Raw genomic sequence first — 25,883 nt, 5'->3', positions numbered from 1 at the left:
TTATCCCTTGTAAATCTCCTCATTAGTTCCAGATGAATGCTAATGTGTGTTTGGCTATGGTAGCCAGTCCTGCTCTGGCAGGGCACCAGGTGACACACACACAAACACACACACACATACACACACACACATCTACAAATGGTCAACGTCAATACAAAATGTGCAATATGAAAATAAAATATTTGAATAACTGAAAGTTCTGAGCAATGCAAAATACAACTCATTACCAAAGCAGTGAAACAGTAAGCTGTGTGTGGGTGGTTGATTGTGTGTATTTGTGTGTTTGGTTGATTGTGTGTGTGTGTGGGTATGAGTGTTTGTGCGGTTGATCAGTATGCTGGTTGATTCTGGAAGTAGTCTGTTTCCTTGGAAACATACTCCGAAACTAAGAAAGTGGAGGGAAACACATTCAGTGGTGCAGAACCTGCATACACATGTGTGGGTGTTTATTATCTTCCTAGTTTTCTATTGTTTCTGCAGATGATCTGTCATGACTAAATTTTGTGTGTGTGTGTGTGTGTGTATGTATAAGACCAAAGGCAAGAGACACAGGTGCCTCATTTCTAATCTGGCATCATACTCTGGGCCATGAATATGAACCTCCATCAATCTCTTGCTGTCAGTGACCCTGTGTCTCACTCTCTCCAGCTCTGCTCTCCTGTCTCACTCTCTCCAGCTCTGCTGTCCAGTCTCACTCTCTCCAGCTCTGCTGTCCTGTCTCACTCTCTCCAGCTCTGCTCTCCTGTCTCACTCTCTCCAGCTCTGCTGTCCAGTCTCACTCTCTCCAGCTCTGCTGTCCAGTCTCACTCTCTCCAGCTCTGCTCTCCTGTCTCACTCTCTCCAGCTCTGCTCTCCTGTCTCACTCTCTCCAGCTCTGCTGTCCAGTCTCACTCTCTCCAGCTCTGCTCTCCTGTCTCACTCTCTCCAGCTCTGCTGTCCAGTCTCACTCTCTCCAGCTCTGCTGTCCAGTCTCACTCTCTCCAGCTCTGCTCTCCTGTCTCACTCTCTCCAGCTCTGCTCTCCTGTCTCACTCTCTCCAGCTCTGCTGTCCAGTCTCACTCTCTCCAGCTCTGCTCTCCTGTCTCACTCTCTCCAGCTCTGCTCTCCTGTCTCACTCTCTCCAGCTTTTAAATAATCAGTGGAATTTTATAGCCCCTTTTGTTCCGACTAATGTAATTGTTACAGAAATCTACGTCTCAAAGGTCGACCCAAAATGATGTTCAGATCTTGTTGTGTCTCTGATCGATCTAGCCAGAGAACTCCTCAGGGGCTGGCCTGATAAAGCACCGTTGAAGACTGTGTGTGCTGCGTTGGGTGTGTAGTTCAGCATCTCCAGAGCGGCGGTATCTTTTGGGGTTATAAGGTCACAGAATGCAGACTGAGGCGTGAATGAATTTATGATTCAGATGAAAAATCTCACAGCAGGGGTAATTGGTGCAATATGGTGCTTACATGGTCTTCGATTTTTGTGTTAGGATGCAGGCGTCTGTTGGTGGAAGTTTTAGTGGAGAATTACAATAATCTAACCAGGAGAGAAAGAAAATGAATGAATTAGAGTGGACAGAGCACTATTGGTGAGAAATGGATGGAGTTTTGCAATACTCCTGGGGTTTTAGTAAGAAAAGTGCGATTACAGAGTGGATATAATTTGTCACATGGAAAATGACTGTAAATTTGTACAGATGACCTTCATATAATCAGCATAAAGGTGGATGTGTGCAATAAAAATGTAAAAAAAAAGAAGAAAAAAGAGAGAAAAAAAGCCAAAGAATTGATCCTTGAGAGACACCCTGAATGTTAGTGGCTTTAAAGCAGAATTGGCACATATATACATATACAGAGAAATCTCAATTTCTAGAATATCAGAATTTGTAAAATGCTCATTACTTTGCTTTTTCAATAGCTTGTTACAGAGGAATTCCTCAAATTGTTGATTACTGTTGTATTTCTGATAGACTAAAAATCAGCACATCATTTTTCTTGATTAAAAGATAAATAAATGACATTCCAACAAACTATTCTGTAAACGTCTTCCTCTGAAGAGAGTGTTCATAGTGAAATGAACATTTAAATTCTAACATCATCCAAAGACTAGAATAACATTTGGTTATTATGTATGAAAATTTATAAATATTTAATTAGATGAAGCCTTATTTGCATAAAATATTGCATATTCCAATGCAAAAATACTTGTAAGAACTTGTAGGAACACTGGAGACAGGCTGCTTTCATTGAGAGCACCATCCTTTCAAGGCTTGCAGAGGTTACAGTTTTGAATTCAGAGAGGTTTGGCAAAGACCAAAGGTTGTGTGGTTTGTGGAACCAAGCTCCCAAGACACTGAGCTTAGTGGATCGATTGCCTCAGTGCATTTATTTTGAGGAAAAAATAGTTATATCCTAACAGGCTTCACAGGGTAAAGTCTGGTGTTTCTTTGGGATTTAACAGTTCATCAATAGTTAAACATTTGCTCTCCTATGTTAGTTTGTTCAGTTCTTCTCTGCAGTCGTACTGTCTCCAGCTCTGCTCTCCACCCTTCTATTTTTTTCACCTGTAACATTTCTGTATCTTCACCTCTCATTTATTGCTCTGCTGTCCCCTGTCTCATCTTCACATGATAAAATGAGATCAATAAAATGGCAAAACCTCTTTTTCACTTCATATAACAGACGTCTTTTCAGATTTCTGTTCTCCTTTTGATCCACATAGTTAAACAGATAAAACTTGTTTTCTATCCTTTACTTTCACACACACTTTGTAATAATGGTAATAATAAAAAAATTAAATCTAAAATAAAATAGGGGAGGAAATAGTTTCTTAATGATCCTCTGTAAGAAAGAAATGCCGATTAAAACCATCAGATCAAACAAAACTGCATTAAAAAAGATTAAAGGCTATAGTAATATACTCTTTACTTCATTAATACATTCATGTGCAGTGTGTTTTAATGGAAGTACATGTGGGTTAACAAGAGGAGACAACAGTGCATATTGATCAAATCTGATCTTACAAAAATTTCATTCACAGTTTCCTTAGTCATTAATTTAATCTTTGGTGTATCTGTATCAATCAAATTTGTATCTGGCATGTGTAGATTTGAGCTCAACATTTTTAACAACCTGAAAAGTCCTTGATTTGCAATAATCAGTATTAGTATCAACAATAAGTATACGACATACATTAAGTATAATAGTGTATGCAATAATGACAGAAATTGATAGTAATGTTAATAATTGCAATTAAGTGCAATAAGTGCAAAGAGAAACCTTGAACTAAAATATAGGTCATGGGGTTTAATGTCAGTATGTAATTTGAAACATGAATTTTCATCAACTAATTAGACATTCAGTTGAGTAAATAGATGCATTTATTTACAAGGGGAAATGTGAAACGCTGACCTGGAGTCTTGACCTGGGCTATTCAAAGAAGAGATCATCGCACATTTTCACACAAAATCATGCCAGCTGCATTTTATTTATGTTGGTAGTCAGATTTTCAGTGCTTGATTAATTTCTTTCAAGTTGTAACACTGTGAAACGGAAATAAGTTTATTTGTACAGGATGGAAACCGAGCTGGCCTGCAGTCATAAATAAAGCTTTTAATTAAATCTGTCCTATTTGTTATAAATAGAATTCCTTCAATAAATACATTATATACATATATATATATATATATATATATATATATATATATATATATATATATATATATATATACACACACACACACACACACACACACACACACAGCTGGCATGATATATACAGTACTGTGCAAAAGTCTTAGGCACCCTATTTTTTTTAGTATAAACTTTGTTATAGATTTTTATTTTATGACTTCTACATTATTGATTCAGTACAAAAACATTTCCAAACATTAGTTTTCCAGCACAAAATTAAAATGTTACAGAAAAATGTTTGTATGCCAGTAAAGAAAGCAGCATATTACATAAGAGACCACTTTTCAGACAAAAAAACATAATGAAGGCTGCTGGGTTTTGAACTATATATGAGTGATGTAAGAACAAGTTCGCGTGTGATTGACATCTGACATCAAAAGTGTAAACAATGAACCAGCTTCAGCTGCATGGAAACAAGCTTCTGCCGTAATTTACATGAAGCACGCCCTAATTACTGCAGTTGTTGATGTGATAGTGAGGCTTTTGTCCCAGGTTGCTGAGAATAAAAAGCCAGTTATGGCAGTGTCAGCTTGTTTCCATGGAGCTGAAGCTGATTCATTGTTTACACTTTTGATGTCAGATGTCATGAATCAGACGCGAATTTGTTCATAGGTCACTCACATTTGCGCTTGTTTCTTGCAACTTCGATGAGTCAGAGCCAATGAGAGAGAACAAGTTGAACAGGCAAATAAATGAGGAGGTGAGGACCTGAAAGACAGACTAATGAAAGAGCACGCCTGCAAACTACTTCACTCACAAATGTTCTGCAGCTTCAAGCTCTAATGAAGTCTATATATCTGCTCTCATTAAAGCACTGAAGACTGGGAATGTGGAGACTTTGTCCTAGATTTGTCTTCCCCGAGAGGAACATGAGGTTGGTCTTAGGAGATGCTGTCATGAGAACACAGAGATGCAGTAGCACTGTATGTCAGCAACATCTATAAAAAAGACAACAGAAGAACATCATTAGAGTAGAGATTACAGGTTACAGATTTACAGGTTTAAGTGTTAGGTAATGGCTAAATCTGTTCCTATTACAAATCATGGCGTTGATGTTGGTCGTCTGAGTGGCGCAACAGAAGTGTGTTCGGTCTATCGTCAGGAAACCGCAAGCTTGAACCTCGATGATGCCACAGCCATCCATGGCCAGGAGTCAAGAGAGCAAAATTGGCGATGCTGTCTTGGAGGGAAGGACGGCATACACTTTCTCCCCTGTCAATCACAGTGACACTAGCCAATCGAGGGCGTCTCTGAGCTCATGTATGCAGAAGAGGGTAGACAGAGCTTTCCCTCCAAGTGTTTACACTGCCCTGTGATGTACATTGAGCAATGGTCTGAAAAGATATAGAGGTTGGCTTCACGTGACCCAGAGGAAGCACTTGTTTGCTGTAATGTTATAGGCAGGAGTTAGCTGGGGGGTGGGAATTGGAAAGACCAAATTGGGGATGAAATGGGGCAAACAATCTGAACTCAGTTCTGCCAAACTGTGGACTCATGGCTAATAATAAGAAGAAAATATGTGTACATATGTTGGCAAAGAGTTTAAAATAAAAAATACACATTAAGGCGCCTTTGAAAGTATATGTTGTTTTGGTATATGCATTCATGTGGGGAAGGCAGCATCATTAATGTGATGTATATGCTTTTTCCTTGTACTTTTTCTGCATTTTCAGGCATGCAGATGTGTGATTTGTATAGTTTGTAAAAGCTCATGCTTAATTACTGTGTAAAACAACTGAAGCAGAAATGAAGAAATAAAGTAAGAAGGTAATGAGCCCCTCTGGCCTGAACATATCCTGAGCATTACTGATGACATTAATTAAAAGAATATGGGTCTCAGTGGCTCCCCTCTGGTATAATATGTATAGATGTAACATGCTGTTCTGTGTAGAAATCTCTTTGTAATTTCAGACAAAAACATAATAATTTAATTGTCTTATTGAATTTTAACTTTCTAATGTCGATATGCGTAAACCGTATGTTGAGCACTGCGTTACTGAGCAAAGAGACACATCATATTGGTCCAAATGAAGTGTCTGTCCAGTCACTGCTACAGAATCATTCATTTTGTAACTCTGATTGGATGTTCTGTCAATACTCAAGCACATCCTGATCCCTTAGTACTGATAACATTCTAGCATTAGGTTTCTATTGACATGTTTAATAAGAACCCAGCCAAATAAATAGATTTGTATGGTATGAAAATGTTAGTATTTAATTGGGCAGAGCTCATTAAAAATTCTGAGATTTAGAAGGTAATTATATTAAACCATCTATTTCTTTCAGTGACTAAAATTAATGCATTATTTTTTTTCAGTTGAACAGGACAGAGTGAGAACTGTACTCAGGTGCATCGCTTAGAGACAATTCACACACGCGCACACACAGAAAGAGAGAGAGAGCTTATCTTGCATATCTGTGAGAGTGGTGTTCTCAACAGCAAGCTGTTCTGAATGTGGTGACAGATGAAGGCTGGATACATTTAAACAGCTATCTTCCTCAGCTCCTGATCTCTCTCTCTCTCTCTCACACACACACACACACACACACATTTTATATGAATCACCATGTAGTAATTCCATCGTGTTTTATGTATAAGCAGTCTTTTCGGGCCCCCAAGCCACCAGGGTACCTGTAAAAGAACAACCAAAAACAAAACAAAACAAAACAAAACAAAAAAACGAACCAGGTAGATTCACTTAAGGCCCCCAAAGTTTCTGAAACGGCCCATCATACATCCCTCCATCTATTTGTCGTCATCCAGCCATCTTTCTTTCTACCAGATCTTGAACCAATAGGCAATTTCTTATAAAAATGTGCAGCCTTTAAAATGTCAGCTATATCCTTTTTGCCTACATGTTCCCATTTTTTTCCCCTACATAAACCAAGGCACATGCACACATACACAAACACAACGCACACTTAAAAGTGAATGCACACACCATCAGTGAGATCTTCATATACTATGAAAGTACGCACGCTTGCTCTTCACTATGTTCTACTTTTAAATATTAATTCAAGCCAGAGCCAGAGTGTGTGTCTCCCATCTCAACCTGTTCTAAAGGTTGCTACAAGAACACAGAGTCCATTTAATGATATAACAGCCAGTTTAGCCCCGGGGAAGTAATGAGGCCTTATACACAGTCAAACTCACATCGTTTTAATTCCCTGCTGCCATGAATGCCCTACATACACACACACACATAGACACACACACTAATAATGGCTCCAAGAGATAAGAGCAGAGAGGAGATGGACAGTGGAGGAGGAAAATGGAGCTGAGTATTAACATGCAGCAAGGTTAAAGGACGATAATGCAGTCTGAGACACAACTGCTTAATGGTGGCGAGATGAAAACGCTAAGCTTAAAGCGAGGATTGAGCTGAATTGTGGCCTCTGAGTTCAGATTAAGTTTTCTGAAAGGTTTTCGGGCAGTAGAGAATTTAGCATTGAAATGTAAACAACCTGATGATACAACAGAGCCCATTTATTTACGTTGAAAGCTTGCCATTCACTTTATACGACACGTTTGCTTGTCAATTCACTGCTGAGAAGATAATGGTAATTTATGCCAGTGTGGCTAAGGGATTTTCAGTGTTATTCAGTGTTAGCACCAAGATAACAGCAGTCGTAATTTACCACATGGTGCTGGAAATGACTCTAACTGCTGGAGTAGCAGAATAATACAACAATTCAGCACCATAATACTAATCAGTGTTATCAGGCTAATAATGCTAAATTTACCATCAGCAATTTACAATCGTAGACTGCTAAAATAGAGAGAAAGAGAGAGATAGAGAGTGTGTGTAGAGGCATAGTGTGTAATTCAGGAATCAGAGGACAGGATTATAGAGTCTATTATCCTTATCTAGAGAAAAACCCCCAACCACCCCCCCCACACACACATACGCACACACACGCGCACAGACACACATACAGGTTAAATAACATCACACTCTCTCTCATATTAATCACTGATTTCACTGCCACTGCCATTTGTGTTTGTGTGTTTGTGGGTGAGTAGGTGAGTGTGTGTATGTGTGTGTGGTGACCTACAGCTGGAGTGTATTGTTTGGTGTAATGAGAGTGTAAGATTCACATGCTCAATCAGCAGCTTCTGTACTGTTATCTGCTGCTCAATGCTGACTCAGCAACACATTACAAATCAGTCTCGGTGTGATGGATTTTGGGCCAGAAACCTGTCTGGCAAAAATACACCAGAAACTCACCGAACACACCAAAACTGTAATAAACACATCAAAACGTGTTCAAAGATTCCAAAAACTGCCCATATTCACTAAAAATTGTATCATGTTCTCTTATCATGCCACAAGCACAGCGTGACCTGACCCAGCCTGTCCCTTAAAGCAAAAGGAACGCAGAGCACATGCATCAAGCAGTGTTCATTTTTTTGGGGGAAAAAAAGGAGGAAATATTTTGGGGAGGAGGGATTGCTGGTCGGAGGCACTGACACTATCCACACTGGGGGCCTTAGAATTAAAAGTTTGAGAACTGCCGAAATATGACGCTAGTGTACTCCATTCATCCATCCATTCTCTGTACCACTTATCCTACACAGGGGAGGGGGAGCCTGGAGCCTATCCCAGGGAATTCGGGGCACACCCCGGACAGGGTGCCAACCTATCGCAGGGCACAATCGCACACACACTCCCATTCACACACTATGGACAATTTTTCGAACCCCCATCCCCTGGAGGTGCGAGGCAACAATGCTAACCACTAAGCCACGATGCCCCCTGATGCGAGTATACTATGTGGCTAAAAGTATGTGGACACCTGGCCATCACAACCATATATGAGTCTTTCCCAAACTGGTACCACAAAGTTGAAAGCACACAAATGTATAGATTGTCTTTGTATGCTGTAGCATTAAGATTTCCCTTCACTGGAGCTAAGAAGCCCAAACCTGATCCAGCATGACAATGCCCCTGTGCACAAAGTAAGGTCCACGAAGAAATGGTTTGCCAAGGTTAGCTTGGAAGAACTCAAGTGTCCTGCACAGAGGACTGACCTCAACCCTACTAAACCTCTTTGGGATAAACTGAATGCTGACTGTGTGCCAGGTCTCTGCACCCAACATCAGTGCCTGACCTCACTAATGTACCCAAATATACCAGCCCAAACACACTGAAATCTGCCCACATGCATCAAACGTGCTTACACACATGCATCAACTAACACAAATACAGTAATCCCTGTCAGAAATGTTCTATAGAACCAGGGAAGCCATTGATGTTACTGTTGCAAATTTTGCAATGAGTCTTGGATTTGTGCTCCACATCAGACCTCATACCTGGCTTTAGCTCAAGATCATGTTCCTCTTCTTTCTGATAAAGTCTTTTATTTTCCTACTTTTACAATGCTAGCAAGAAGCTATACTAAAGAGCAGCACTGAGACTCTGAGACACTAAACAATGTGAAACACTCACACTGAAGGTGTGACAAGTGTGCCTCATGTCAGTAGGACTATATATAAGTGTGCAGAGAAGAATGTCCATTTTATTTTTAAAGAAACGCATTGTAGTTTTTGAACATTAATTCTGTCATCCAACCCAAGCTCATTCTATTCCTGCACAATATTAACAGAGAGATAGATAGATAGATGGATAGAGAGAATGAGAGAGAGAGAGAGAGAGAAATGCTGGTGTTGCATCTTAGTTTCACAATCTAAATGCAATTTTTTTCCTGCTGAGTCATTAACTCTGATTTCAGAAGGTTGAAAGCAGTTTCTCTCTCTCTCTCTCTGTGTGTGTGTGTGTGAGTGTGTGTATGTGCGTGGGTTGGACTCATCTATGTGTTGGATCTATGAAATCTATGTGTTGGATCTTTGCTTAAGTGTCATAATTAGAATAATAAGCTGTGTGATATACTGCTCTCTTTCTCTCTCTCTCTCTGTCACTCAAAGACATCTAAATAATTAAAGGATAATTAAAATAGTTTGCATGTAATGTTAGGAAAATGTTTATTTAACAGTTTTTTTAATTATACTAAATACTCTAAATATAAACAAACATATTTTCCTTAAACATTTAGAGACAGATGGGGATCTGTGAGAGACAGGGGTCTGTGAAGAACAGAGAGCTGTGAGAGATAAGGATTTGTGAGAGACAAGGTTCTGTGAAGTAAAGGGATCTTTGAGAAACAAGGATCTGTGAAGGATGGTAATATGTGAAGAACAGGGGTCTGTGAAGTTGGGGATCTGTAAGAGACAGGATCTGTGAGGGACAGGGATTTGTGAAAGACAGGGATCTGTAAAAGACAGGGATCTGGGAGAATAATGGATCTGTCAAGGACAGGGATCTGTAAGAATCAGGGATCTGTAAGAAACAGGGATCTGTGAAGTTGGGGATCTGTAAGAGACATGAATCTGTGAGTGACAGGGATCTATGAAGGACATGGATCTGTGAGGGACAGGGATTTGTGAAAGACAGGGATCTGTAAGAATCAGGGATCTGTCAAGGACAGGGATCTGTAAGAATCAGGGATCTGTAAGAAACAGGGATCTGTGAAGTTGGGGATCTGTAAGAGACATGAATCTGTGAGTGACAGGGATCTATGAAGGACATGGATCTGTGAGGGACAGGGATTTGTGAAAGACAGGGATCTGTAAGAATCAGGGATCTGTCAAGGACAGGGATCTGTAAGAATTAGGGATCTGTAAAAAACAGGGATCTGTGAAGTTGGGGATCTGTAAAAGACATGAATCTGTGAGTGACAGGGATCTATGAAGGACAGGGATCTGTGAGGGACAGGGATTTGTGAAAGACAGGGATCTGTACGAATCAGGAATCTGTGAAGGACAGGGATCTGTAAGAATCAGGGATCTGTAAGAATCAGGGATCTGTAAGAAACAGGGATCTGTAAGAATCAGGGATCTGTGAAGGACAGGGATCTGTAAGAATCAGGAATCTGTGAGAAACAGGGATCTGTGAGAAACTGGGATCTGTGAAGGACAGGGATCTGTAAAAATCTTGGATCTGTGAAGGACAGGGATATGTGAGAAACGGGGATCTGTGAGAAACAGGGATCTGTGAAGGGCAGGGATCTGTAAGAATCTTGCATCTGTGAAGGACATGGATATGTGAGAAACAGGGATATGTGAAGGACAGGGATTTGTGAGAAACAGGGATCTGTGAAGGGCAGGGATCTGTAAGAATCGGGGATCTGTGAAGGACAGGGATCCTTGAAGGACAGGGATATCTGAGAAACAGGGATCTGTGAAGGACAGGGATATGTGAGAAACAGGGATCTGTGAAGGACATGGATCTGTGAGAAACAGGGATCTGTGAAGGAGATGGTGGGGAGGATTATATTTAGGTGTGACTGAAAGCTTTATTAAAGCTGTCTGGTGTAACACTGGTGACACTCTTACACACTCACATTCAGTTCTGATCCTGTCAGCTGTTGTGTGAAAATCTGATGATGAAATGTCTGTGGAAATAAGAGTTTGGTGATAAAAGCTGCAGGTTAAAGGACACACTGCTGAACAAGGTGTCCTCTTTCATTCTTCAGATGATATTAGTGACATTGATATTGAAGCAGAGTTTCTGTGACCATCCCAAAGTTGATTACAATATATCCATGTCCATGTCCATGTTTCATTCCTCTTATACCACAGCAATTTCTCAATCCTAACATTTTTTTTTACATTTATAGTTACAACTACTTTTTGTCTGTTTATAGTTACATCCACAAAACAAGTTTGTTCCTGATATCAGTTATGTTGTAACAACTATAAACAGTTATTCCTGTACCAGCCTGTCTTTTCTTCTCCCTCTTGAATGTAATATGGTGAAAAAATGCAGCTTGTCATTTGGTGCATTTGGGCAAAGTTCACTGCCATGTCGACTCAGAAAACTTAAGATTTACAGCTTTGATTGTTACAAAGGACTGCCACTAAATAAACGTCTCGTCACAGAAAAATTCACCATATCAACAATTACACACATTTGAATCTGTTTATGTGGAACATAAATGTGGTATAATGTACAGACGAATGCGCTGATGTGTTCCTGCATTCTTCTTTTTCACAATTCCCTACATATACATTAAAGCTACCTTCACAGTAGCCATTTTTTTTTCACCCGCCAACACATTCTTTATCTGCAAACCCATGAGACAAGGTCAAATGCGCTAGGTTTTAAAAAAGCTGTCTCCAGTATTTTCTTTGTGAAAAGCATCGCAAAAGCCCTGAATGGTATCAAGAGCATTTTTCTCACTAAGCCAATCAGGTTGCAAAGTGCAAAGTAGCAAGTTGGAGGATATAGGGCTATTGGGAATATAAGCAGCTATAAAGTATGTTAAATGAGATAAATTTCAATTTCCATGACAATTACGGGGCAGATCTGTTAACTACGCGGCCGATCTGTGAAAAAAAAATGCACTCCTGGCAGCATAATTTTCTATACAAAAACGTCTAGTGGGAATATGGCCTAAGGTTTAGGCATACTACCCTTGTTATCAAAATTGCAAGAGAAGTTAGATTTATTTCACTGACATGCATTTTTTCATAGAGCAGGTCTTCTCAAAGTTGCCAACAGAGACCACTTGTAAAAAAAAAATCTGCAGATTTATTTTATGAACATAATCGAACTATTTAAATATTAGGCACATTATTTAAAATTCAATAATGTTTAGGTACGATAATAATTTGGTTAGTTTGGTTACAATAGGAATCACAGACATTTTAATCTCTGAACTTTCCTCTGATGGAACACATTTTTATTAAAATTATCATTAGAATGAAGACATTATTTATAGACCTAATTATTAGAGTTATTGAGGTTTGGACTAAACCCATTCAGTTTAAGGTACCAGTCAAACAGTTCCCTTATACCCAAAACTCAATAATAAATAAAATAATTTTATATATATATATATATATATATATATATATAAATATATAAAATATATATAAAGTATATATATATATATATACTGTATATATATATATATATACGTATGTATATATATATATATATATATATATATATATATATATATATATATATATATATATATATATATATGTATATACACTATATTATCAAAAGTATTCGGTCACCCATCCAAATGATCAGAATCAGGTCTCCTAATCACTTGGCCTGGCCACAGGTGTATAAATTCAAGCACTTAGGCATGCAGACTGTTTTTACAAACATTTGTGAAAGAATGGGCCGCTCTCAGGAGCTCAGTGAATTCCAGCGTGGAACTGTCATAGGATGCCACCTGTGCAACAAATCCAGTCGTGAAATTTCCTCGCTCCGAAATATTCCACAGTCAACTGTCAGCTTTATCATAACAAAATGGAAGAGTTTGGGAACAACAGCAACTCAGCCACGAAGTGGTAGGCCACGTAAACTGACGGAGAGGGTCAGCGGATGCTGAAGCGCATAGTGCAAAGAGGTCGTTGACTTTCTTCACAGTCAATTGCTACAGAGCTCCAAACTTCATGTGACCTTCAGATTAGCCCAAGTACAGTACGCAGAGAGCTTCATGGAATGGGTTTCCATGGCCGAGCAGCCGCATCCAAGCCACACATCACCAAGTGCAATGCAAAGCGTCGGATGCAGTGGTGTAAAGCATGCCGCCACTGGACTCTAGAGCAGTGGAGACGCGTTCTCTGGAGTGATGAATCACGCTTTTCCATCTGGCAATCTGATGGACGAGTCTGGGTTTGGAGGTTGCCAGGAGAACAGTACATTTCGGACTGCATTGTGCCGAGTGTGAAATTTGGTGGAGGAGGAATTATGGTGTGGGGTTGTTTTTCAGGAGTTGGGCTTGGCCCCTTAGTTCCAGTGAAAGGAACTTTGAATGCTTCAGGATACCAAAACATTTTGGACAATTCCATGCTCCCAACCTTGTGGGAACAGTTTGGAGCGGGCCCCTTCCTCTTCCAACATGACTGTGCACCAGTGCACAAAGCAAGGTCCATAAAGACATGGATGACAGAGTCTGGTGTGGAGGAACTTGACTGGCCTGCACAGAGTCCTGACCTGAACCCGATAGAACACCTTTGGGATGAATTAGAGCGGAGACTGAGAGCCAGGCCTTCTCGACCAACATCAGCGTGTGACCTCACCAATGCGCTTTTGGAAGAGTGGTCAAAAATTCCTATAAACACACTCCTCAACCTTGTGGACAGCCTTCCCAGAAGAGTTGAAGCTGTAATAGCTGCAAAAGGTGGACCGACATCATATTGAACCCTATGGGTTAGGAATGGGATGGCACTTAAGTTCATATGTGAGTCAAGGCAGGTGACCGAATACTTTTGGTAATATAGTGTATATATATATATATATATATATATGTATATATATATATATATATATATATATATATATATATATATATATATATATATATATATGTATATATTTTTTTTTTCTAGACTCAGGGTCATTTATACCCAGAGTTTGCTACTTATGTTGAAATGCGAATGCCGATTTCAATCCCAGGAGCAGTCCAGAGTCTAACAGATCCCTGGTCCTCTTGAAAACAGTGGTCTGGAGTTCAATGTAACCGAACCATGGGTCAGTCTGCATCAGGTGTCAGTTGGTTTGATTTGTCATGGTACTTCCTGTTTCGAGCTCCATGATGCTGGGGAGAGGGTTGTAATGGTCAGCGGAGGAGACAGAATGCCTTTTTGACATATGAAACCAGACTTTCATAGGATTGAAGCACCGTAATTAGTTCACCTTTTTTGGTACTTGAACTGAGAATATGCACGTCATGAATGATGCATGTCTCATGTCAGCCTGCATGGCTCAGCTACATTCAGGTTCCGAACACATGGACATTAAAGGACAGGTATATAACACACACATACACAGGAAACCTAGTGACACATGTCTTGTCTTAGTGAACACTATGTATATAGAGTAGAAGTCCTCATAGTTGACGCACAACAACACAAAAGCGCTATTATCCCACAGTGTCAGAGTTCTCACTCTGCAGTACAACAAAAGACAAGCAGAATCCGGTGTGTGTATGTCTGTGCTTGTGTGTGTTGGTAAATTGATTTTCTTTGTGCCGTCCTATCAATTTGCGAGAGACACTTGAAAAACAAGCAATGTGCAAGCCCACACCTGAGATTAACCACAAAATCAATCCATGAGAGAGAGAGAGAGAGAGAGAGAGAGAGAGAGAGATGTTATATAAACTAAATGAGGATTGCTTTGGATTGTCTCTTTCACTAGTGGTGTTGCTCTGTATTTGGACACACACACACACACAGATGCTCCAGGCAAGATCGGATTGAATGAACTAATATTGGGGAAATTGGTTTAGGGTTTGTTCTATTTGTTTGCCTGTGGACATCCAGCTCTCAGCACAGAAGGACTGAGTGACAACAAAAAGACAGGTGAAGATGGAGAGAGACAGAGACAAAGGCAGAGTTAGAAAGAGCAATGTGGCAGTAGGAAGGCAGGAACATTGGTGGCTGTGTCCTAACAAATTAACATGTTATGGAAGTGTTTTCTTTGTTAGGGCAGGCAGGGTCATCATAGGTATATTTATAATCATCCACAATAATACAGGTGATGATCAACAACCAGGAAGTGCTACACATGAAAGTAGAAACTCAGTCACTAAGGGATCACAGGTTAGTCTTGAATGAATGCACAATGAGACAACAGAACTGGAAAAACAGGGTAGAAATAACCAAACTAGCCAAGGTCATGCCACAGTTCCAGTGGTCCTGTTTGTTTGATCAGCAGTAGTTCTAATGTTTCTGTTTGTTCCACAGAGCCAGAGAACAGGCCCAAGAGACATGGGGAACCAGGATCCAAAACACACCCAGCGCAGGCTAAGTGGCGGACTGATGATGGTGAGTTACTCTGGATAAGTTACACACATTGTGCTTTAGTCTTCTATGAAATGAGCATTGTGTCTTATATGAAGTTAAATCCTCTGTGTGTGTCTCTGTGAAGCAGTGTGTATCAGCTGTTAATGTAGAAGGCAGAGTGAAAATTAAATGTCCTTAGGTAAAGATAGTAAAGATGAGATCTCACATGAGATCTGAGTTCTGTTTAGGGATTGTTTAGCACTGACCTGGTAGTAAAGCTGGATGACAGCAGGGTTCAGATATCAACAACTGGCTCCAAAACTCAAGAACAGACTTGAGAACTCAGGAACTGACTCCATAACTCAAGAACTGACTCGAAAGATTAGGCACTGACTGCAGAACTCAAGAACTGACTTACAAATTTAAAAACTAACTTTACAACTCAAGGCCTGACTCTGTAACTCAAGAACTGACTCCATACCTCAAACACACACTTCAAAGCTAAAGAACTGACTCAAAATTTAAGAACTGACTATACAACTCAAGAACTAACTCCAAAACTCAAAAACTGACTCTACAGCTCAACAACTATTTCCATTTCATTGCATTTATTTTAGTAACTAACAACTCTTGGTACTAGACTCAAACTTTTGGACTCTTGCAGTTCACCTGAATTAATGCATTAATGGTGAGTTTAGAGGTAGATCTGACGGCTGACTGTTCTGCAGCGTTTCTGCAAATTTCAGCTGTGTTGTCATGGTGACAGTAGCCCCACTCGCCAGTAATTGGGACACTCTCTGCTGAGTGGGAAAAGTGCTGACATTTCACCCCTGGGGTTCAGGAACCCCAATTGCACCTAAGGTTCCTTTGAATAGGCATGATTAGGGCACTTGACCTCCTTACTGCAGAGAGCGAGAATGAGAGAGAAAGGGGGGTGGGGGCAGGGGGGTAACTGTATGAGTCAGAGTAAAATGTAGCAGAGAGCCTAATACCTCCTCCAGCGATCAGTGCCAGTGCAGTAACACTTAAGTTACACTACAGTTCTAAAAAAGATTATAAACCCACTAATCCAGAAGAGGATGTGTTTTGAGTCTGCTGCCTCTGGCTTGTTGATTAGGGATCAAGGTTTACATCCAGCTTTCTGCTGATCTGTGTGTCTCTGTTGTTAAGAGTGCTATACAAATGAAGCGTAGCCTTGGAATTGTAGAGCTGTCGTACCAATACACATATTTGTTGTTTTCAGGCAGAATGATGCTGATGTCCAAGTACTTCTAAAGGCCAAGTGTGCAGCAGCGGTGAATGTCATTGCATACCGAGAAAGTGTTAGCTTGAAGAGCCGTGTAAATGTTTGGTGATTGCAGTCAAAGCAAGAAATGTTTTATTTGGCACAAAAGCAACATTTATGAAAGAGAACCACAGGCTCTTTAATGCAACAGGGTCTCCATCTGAAAGCATGCACTTATCTTCCCATTTACTTTTCTTAAAAGAATATGAGGAAGGTGCAAAAATGGAGAGAGAAAGCGCTGGAAAACCAATGGGTCACTGTTCAGCCAGATGTGTGGGCCAATTACGAGCCAGGTGTGTGGGTCATACATTGCCATCCGTGGCTGTATGCTCTGATCTAATTAACCCACAGGGAAGCAACCTAGAGAGAAACAGCATAATTCCTTATGTGACCTCTGACCCCAACACCTGCGAAGATGCTACTGTTTTTATCATCATGCAGGTGGACTCTCATGTTGCATTGCTTTATGTAAGAAAGCAAGATATGATTAACATGAACAGTACGTACAGTATATGTGTGTGTATGCATATGTGTGTGTGTGTGTGTGTGTGTGTGTGTGTGTCTTAGTCTTACTGACTGACAGCTTATTAACTCAGGCTCACTCAAATGGCACACAACATGGCATATGTTGCTAACAAGGCTACCTGATGCAAAGTTACATTACGGTTCAGTGTCACTCCTATGGGTTTATTTTCTATTAATAATCTATTAATAATCTGTTGAATTCTCAATGCTGATTAGTCAGAAGGTGAATAGCTCTGACAGTAGTCCTGGCTGTAAGGCAAATCACAAGTTTATATTAATGTGCTCATTCTAATATGTTATCCCGTACAGGGACTTGTATGGCAGACGATCCACATAAATGGGATGACAAATATGTGTAATTGTTGATAATGTGAAGTTTTTGGAAGTAGTATCCAGTGTCAGCTTTTTGTAACAGAGGTAAAGCTGTAACTTTAAATATTCTGTCAGGGGAAAATCTTCAGAATGGAGGACTTTGCACTTTCTGGTTTCTCAGTAATATAACAAGCTTTTTTTTTGGCTTATTAACTTCAAAAGAGAGAGAAAATCGAGATGCTGGTGAGGAAATGACTGTTTATAGCTGTTATAATGTAGGTTTGCTTAGACTACTTTTCTATATCCTATTTTTCATGTCTACGTACAATATACTCCTTACTTAACATGCATCACAGTGTTTCTGTGAAAAATGAGCAAACATGGTGCTGTTGTGGTGCCATCCTTTAGGCCATCAATAACTTTATTATATTGTGCACACCTTAATGCTTGTTAAAATACTGTAAAACATTGTACATAGAGATCTACAGCAGAAACGCTTTAGCCATTAACCATCTCAAGAACCCTTAAAAAATAGAAATGCCCTTTCAAACCTTTGGGTCTTCCCATGATAATATACAAACTATTAAGCTACTAGACCTTCAATGGCAGTCTAAAGATTTTTGAGAACTAAAATTGGCATGCTTATAATATTTACTTCCAATCATCATGATGTGTTTCGTCTGTACAAGTAATGCAGTAGTCTAGCTTCAATTTAAATTTTGGCTGGAAACAAAATAGTAAATCTTTAAATTCCGAAAGGAAAATCCCATCAGTATTAATTTTACTGTGTGGGTTTCCTCCTTGTAAGTGAATTGGCTACACAAAATTACCCCCTAGGTGTTAATAAGTGTGTGAATGTGTGTGCATGGTGCCCTGTGATGGACTAGCATTCCACCCAGGGTGTACAATATTCCCACCACGTACCTAGTGTTCCTGAGATGGGCTCTGGATCCACCATGACCCTGACCCGGGCAGAGCGTTTACTGAAGATGAATGAATGAATGCATTTAGTAGAAGATGGACTTCTTAGTTTAGATTTTAACTAAACTGATTTAACAGCCATCTACTTGGTTGGTTGAGATTTCCTAATTTCTTTCCTCATGGATGAATTGTTTTCTTGTAAGCCAATATATTCTTTTATTAGGCAGTTGTACCTTAAAGCTCCATAATACTATATAATGTACATATCTTGATCCATTAAATTTCCAAATTTAATTTTTTGTTGTTGTTCTTGGTGAAAACATCCTAGTGATAATCGGCACACAAGTGGAAGAAACTATTTTGCTTCAACAAAAGACAGCTTGCAAGAACCATGATATTACAACTTGCTTAGATTGCCAATTAGTCTTGCCTCACTAGCCAAAAAAAGTTCATTAGTCTCCTTTGAGCATGGACTGTACCACAGGGCAGAGAGTGTGATTGAGTAATCCAATTGCTAGGCCATTTTAATTACATTTAATACCACTTAAAGACAAATAAATAACCTGCCAAAAGTGAAAACTTCAAGCACAATCTTCTAACTAGGTGTATGAGTCAGTCAACCAAATTATTACACTTATTACACTAAGCTTTCTAATATACAGTATAATGAAGACAATAATTACAAATAATAATAGATTAAAGTGTAAGTATACTGTTGAGTCAGGAGACTTCCAGCTCTCTGGGAGCAGAATTAACCAATGGATTAGAAAAGCTGATAAGAATAACATTGATGTTACGTCCTGCTCAAACCTCAGAGTTAATGAAACACAGCAGCCACTTTTATTTCTGAGGGAAAGCTTGATAGGATAGTGTTAACATTTAGATTTAGGACAAAGCCATTAGAAACCTCACACAAAAACAGGCAGCTGAAACTGCACAAGAGAATTTTGTTCAGAAGAAGAGAAGAATGTGCACCAAAAAGATGCGGGAAACAGTTGTAAGAGGAACTTTCTAAAAAGTGTTGTTTTTAGTCAATGCTACAGTCTTACCTGCTAAAAAAATCTGTTGTTGTTGGGTTTTTTTTGAAGTTTTTATTATTATTATTTTAAACCCTCACTTTCATCTACACTCACCTTTGTTTAACTCTACTAATCTTCTCTCCACCTGCCTACACTTTATTTTCAATCATCTTTATTAATCTCCACTCATCTCCATTCACCTCTACTCATCTCCACTCATATCCATCCATCTCTAATCATCTCCATTCATCTCCACTCATGTCTATCCATCTCTACTCGTCTCCACTCATCTCCATTCACCTCTACTCATCTCCACTCATCTCCACTCGTATCCATCCATCTCCAATCATCTCCACTCATCCCCACTCATCTCCATTCATCTCCACTCATCTCCACTCATCTCCACTCATATCCATCCATCTCTACTCATCTCCACTCATATCCATCCATCTCTAATCATCTCCATTCATCTCCACTCATGTCTATCCATCTCTACTCGTCTCCACTCATCTCCATTCACCTCTACTCATCTCCACTCATCTCCACTCGTATCCATCCATCTCCAATCATCTCTACTCATCCCCACTCATCTCCATTCATCTCCACTCATCCCCACTCATCTTCATTCATCTCCACTCATATCCATACATCTCTATTCATCTCCATTCATTTCCACTCATCCCCACTCATCTCCATTCATCCTCATTCATATTCATTCATCTTTAGTTATCTCCATTAATCTCATTTTTATCTCTATTTATCTCTACTCATCTAATTTTCATTTGTCTCCTCTCATTTTACTAAAGTTGCAGTTAGTTTCAAGTTGGCATTATTTATAATTTTTCTGTTTATACTTGTTTAGTCAAGTAGGCATATAACTATATGTACTAAATTTGAACTATAGCATCTTTGATAATGAAGTACTATGATTATCAGAATTATAACTATTGAAAAAATCATGGACCCCCTGTCTATGCTTCATGGAACTCTGGGGTTCAATTTGAGAGCCAGTGACACCAAAGCCATTTTGGCTGCCAGGTCAAAGCCATGTGTGTTTGAGCCAGGTCAGCAGTCAGATAGCACTCAAGTCCTGCAGCAAAACAAACAACATGTTTTTAGGCCAGAATGGCTTTCTTTATCAGTTAAATACTGGAGCGGAAGCTGCTCGTTTTACCCTGGTGCTGCAGTCACTGTCCTAATTAGAGATGACTGATTAGGAGAAGGCAAAAAGATGTGATGAAACTTAAGACAAAAGGCTGTTTTGCAGCAGTAATTCCCAGTGTGGCCCGTCACACAGACAAGAATCCCCTCTCCTCTCCAGCAGAACTGGTAAACAAGCTGGGAATTGAGCAAGAGCTTACTTTTTTAAAGAAGAGTTGCAAACCTACTTTACTGTGGGAGAGGGTGGGGAGGGCATATTGTACCACTTTACCCTGAAAGTTTTTCCTCCTGCTCTGAGAAATAACTCATTACATAGCTTCTTAAGATCACCTCCTTTTACACACCTAATACAACGATGCGAGATGAGCCAGAGTGATGCCCTTTCCTCTCCTTCTTGTTATGGTTACTGATGAATACGAAGCAACAGAGGAAGTGATCACATGATAACTTTGTCAGCACTGATAATCAGGAGTCACTAATCCGGCTCTATACAGTAGAGACGTGAGGGCATCCCAGATCCTTCCGCAGGACTCCAAGTCCTTTTCACTCCATCAGCAATTACTGATGAAGCTCTGAGAGCTAAAGCTACCTGTCAGAGCTGATTATCCACACACAGATGCTTTCTTTCTCTGATTCTTTCCTGCTTCTATCTTCTCCATCCTCTGATAACCTGCCACTGTTCTTTGTCTTTAATGCTCTTATACTGTCTCTTGATATTTCTCTTCATAGTTAATCTGTATTCAGGATGTCACAGATAATGTGTCCTAAGCAGATCAAAATACAGATATGAATAGGAGGCATTAAAAAAAAAAAAACTTGCCAGTAATTTTCACAGGGCATCTGATTGGAGGTATGAAGTGGCATCATGTGCAATGCAATAAAATGTCATGCAAGCTAGCATATCTCTATTTAAAAAAAAGAAAAAAAAAACACAACCTTGCGCCCTGATCTCATCTGCAAATGTATTTCTTATAATAATGCATCACATGTAAAAGTGCAGATGTGATGTAATAATAGATTAGATCAAGTACCAATGCTAAAAGGGACCACTCATGCACATCTCAGCGTTGAGTCAGATGGGTAGGTGTGTGTTGGTGTGTGTTGGTGTGTGGTGTGAGGTAACAAACAACAGTGCAGAGACCTCTCCTCCCTCCATCCCTGCAGGCCTGATCCTCTTTAACTCCAGAGACACATCAATGCTCACATCTCTTTCTGCTAAAGCTTGTTAAAGACAGCATTTTGCCATTAATTAGCCAAAAATCCACCCACACATCTTTCATCCTGTTTTATTAGACTGACCTCTAATTTTAATGTGTGACTGTTTCATCACCCCTGAGTGAGGCACTCTGGTTTCTCCAACTTTTATTTCCTCTAATGGAGATTTCCTCCTGAGGGAGTTCACTGCATGCAGAGAGCTGTAGTAGTGAAGTAGGACATTTTATAATATAATATAATATATATAATATAAGGTCAATTTATGTTTCCTGCTTCAGTCATCAGGATTTGATTTATAGCTCCTTTGGTGAATTTATATGAAATGTGCCTTGATACTTGTATGTGATTTTGCTTTGCTGTTATCTTGTGGATGTGCCATCATGCAGCATTAACTGATAAAAGTGCTTAATGTGGGCAGGTTTGTGTGTGTCCATATCAACCATAAGGAAACAGATCTGTCTCATTTCCTCCACACCACCTTTCTCCCCAACAGAGGCATCTAATGATTACAACAATTAACCAGTTTGTGTTAATTGCTGCTGACTTGGTGTAATGAGCTTGTAGGTGTGGCTTGTAAGCTGCATCTCTCTCTCTCTCTCTCTCTCAAGATCAGAAACAGAATGTTCACCATCTCTCCATTTTTGGATTTTTTAAAACTCTGAAGCTCTCCACAATTATATAATCCTTCCTCTAAATTCAAACCTGACTCTTTTCCACACTGAAAGTGAGATAATACATTCTTCTATAGCACTTCGGTTGGCGTGACGTCCTTCACCCTCTCTGTGTTCTTGTTATGAGGGCTTGTTTCCCCTTTAATGGAGAACATGTCCCTTAAAATCCCATCAAATCCTTCAGCTGAAACAATTTTTCAGTCCCAACGCAACAGACACAGCCATTTTATTTGCTTTATTCTGTAATGAAATGTGAAATAGTAATTATGCTGCACAGAAAGAGGGCAGTGCTGTTAATTCTGTAAAACCTACAGAGTGATGACACAGCTCTCTCTCTCTCTCTCTCTCTCTCTCTCTCTCACACACACACACACCCAGCATGTCTCTCTAAATGAAGGAGGGGTATTTTTTGTTCACTTTTATTTTCCCTCACTCTTTATCCCTTCAGGTACAAGGGAAATGAGAGAATGGCTTTTTCATTATTATTACATCAAAGCGTCTTGACATTAACACCAATTATTCCTAAAGCACTTTTGTGTATGTGTGTGTGTGTGTGTGTGTGTGTGTGTGTGTGAAAGAGAGAGAGAGTATGAGAGTTTAGTGCCTGGGGATCCAAGGGAAAACAAACACAATCTCATGACGTTCATGATGAAATAATAATAAAAAAAAAGTCCATGAAGAAAAACGTGATTTGATGTTTATATAGAGGAAACAGTTCCGGTTTCTTATCATTATGAGTGTACTTATGTGTGAGAGATTATTATATACAGCAGAGAGAATGGGAGAGGTTACGCATATGTGTGTGCATGTTGTTACAGCACATGTTACAGCTACACAACACAGCTACAGCACAGTTTTATTTAAAGCTGAAGTAAAAGGCTTTGGCTGAGGTGGCTATATGAGTTGAGGGCAGTGGAGTTCTGGATTTGCCATGACAGGGTGTTTGTAGTCCCTGCAAAATCAAAGAAGTGTCTTTGCATTTTTTTAGCTTGAGATTTCCCAACTTTTTATGAGTGGCATTTTTATCCGTGAGTTAGCACAGTTAAGGGGAGCACACTAGCCAGGGGAGGTTCAGCCCACATGCATTTGTTGTCAGTTTGATTGAGCAGTTGTCCGAGTTGCTTCACTGGTGGTGCTGCAGAAGAGGTAATTGCCATTTTTTGAGGCCCTCACAGTTTTCCTCTTGTAGCCTGGAGCACTGGTTGGTTCTGCCCTCGGGGAGAGGAGCCTGAAGAGGCCACTCAAACCTGGGTTTTAAAATGCAATGTCCTGTACCTCTAGGTATTTTTGTTCTTTACCCATTCACTGGAAAAAGAGTGTGGTCTATGACTGAGCTAAAGAGCCATGCTGGGAGGTTATGTCTGAGTTTGTCTATTGCTCATTGGAGAGAGTACTTCTCACTTTACCACATAGGATTTTTGCTCATGATAATGCACAAAAATGGAAACATAAGTAAGTTTAGCAAAATACTAAAGTAAGTAAATTAGCAACTATTTATATACAGTGTTCCTAAATGTTGACAACTTACTGAACCCTGGTCTCTAGATTTAAATATTGGGATTTCAGCCTCAGTTCTGAATTTTGCGAGTTAACAACCCAAACATGTTCATTAAGGTGCTGGTTGATGTTTTCATTATGGGATTCATTTTACTCATTGGTGATGTGAACATTGGTTAACACAGATGTTGATAATTTGGCTTATTTGGTTTATTATGAAAGCTTCTATTAATACAAGGGTTAGTTACTTTGATAATATTATTGGGTGTATTAATGCTGAAGTACATGGTTTGTTTATAGAGTTATAGAGTCATTGAATTCTGGATGGCTGAACCAGAACTGTTGAGCCGAGAGGTCCAGTCCATGTCTGATGTGTTCTCTGTATGGTCTGGGGGATTGGTTGCTCTGTGCTAAGCTACAGTCCACACTTTGTCTGGGGAATCTGCAAAAAAAACTCAAAGAATTTGATTAGGTGAAACTTACTTGTTTATATCTACCTTTATCTTTACTAAGTGATATTTGTATCATATCATTTCAGCACTGCCAACCCTAAGGAGTTAACCTAATTACTGGACTCCAGCTGTGCAAGATTGAGCCCAGACATGCCTCACACACATGTGCATTATGACAAGTGGACTTTGAAAATATCAGAATGGCTGTACTACTTACACTACATGACTTTTATTACTTGCAATCTGTTGTTTTGTGGACGTAACAGTGTCCACACTACACAAGCAAAGGCAACTGAGGCACAAAGCATGCTTGATCCTCGAATCCCAGTTTCTCACCAAATAAAAACAAGAGCTGTCTATCTGCTGTATTTTGTATGGAAACGAGAAAAAAAGAAAAAATAAGAGAACAATGTGGAGGAAGCATTGGTTGGGGAGACGTGAGCAGTGTCTTTGTTTGCTTTTGTTTTTGCTGTTCCTAACAACCATTTGGGTATGACATACTAAATAATTTCTATACGAAGCAATATTTTTGTGCTTACATTTTGCACTTGCAGATAGATCTGGATTCAGAGATCTGCTGCGCAGACAGCAGATGAATTTGATTTCCTCTCGTAGTATTTATTGGCTGTTGCTCAGTGCTGTTCTTGCTAACTTGTTGTAAAGATGCTCGCACTACGTGATGCATTGGTCAGAATTTCAAACATGCTTGAAAATGTCGGAGCATCTGCGAGAGCTTGGATTTGTCACTGAGCCTGGGGGGTTGTTGCAGATCCCCAAAATTAGTAAATCGAGGGCTATGTCCATGTAGGGTAGATTCAGCATCAGTTGTTGTTTTGGTGACAGGAGCTGCTTCAGGTTAAGGGATCCCCATGGTTCACAGCGTGTGCATATGGATAGTCTTTGGTCCTCAGTCTGGAGGACACACATATTACACAGGTGACTGCGTAGTGATGGATTAACCTTCACCTGCTGCTTACCTTGTCACTTCAACTCACACATACATTCTGAAGGACATGGCAAGATAGTTTTACAACCTGCAGCTAGCTTATCACATCTTGACTCTGATCTGATAATCTTTGTTTGGATGTTACACCCGTGGTTAGATCACAGCACTGCCTCAGCCATCTTTCCCATAATTACAACCTATTCTGCTGTTGCCATAACTACCGGGTGATGGTGGGGTCTATATTCAATTCACTTCACATTATTGTTATTTATATAGTGCTTTTAATTGTCACAGAGCAGCCACATATGATGACAGTGTTCATTGCCAGATGTTTAAGATACTGTATATAGCTGCAGAACAGCTGGATTAATGACATAACCTTTTGTATTAAAGTG

At 39.7% G+C, this 25,883-nt stretch overlaps 1 protein-coding gene across 1 annotated transcript in view; it reads left to right on the top strand.

Moving 5' to 3' along the window:
* Positions 1-25,883, top strand: part of spock1 (SPARC (osteonectin), cwcv and kazal like domains proteoglycan 1) — a 208,689-nt gene that overhangs the window by 113,405 nt on the left and 69,401 nt on the right. The window contains exon 4 of the mRNA XM_026919938.3: positions 15,446-15,526. Within this exon, the coding sequence (XP_026775739.2) occupies positions 15,446-15,526 (81 nt within the window). The remainder of the gene's footprint in view (positions 1-15,445; positions 15,527-25,883) is intronic.

This window comes from Pangasianodon hypophthalmus, chromosome 9 (assembly GCF_027358585.1).
Source record: "Pangasianodon hypophthalmus isolate fPanHyp1 chromosome 9, fPanHyp1.pri, whole genome shotgun sequence".
NCBI lineage: Eukaryota > Metazoa > Chordata > Actinopteri > Siluriformes > Pangasiidae > Pangasianodon > Pangasianodon hypophthalmus.
This window is presented reverse-complemented; position numbering and strand designations above follow the sequence as displayed.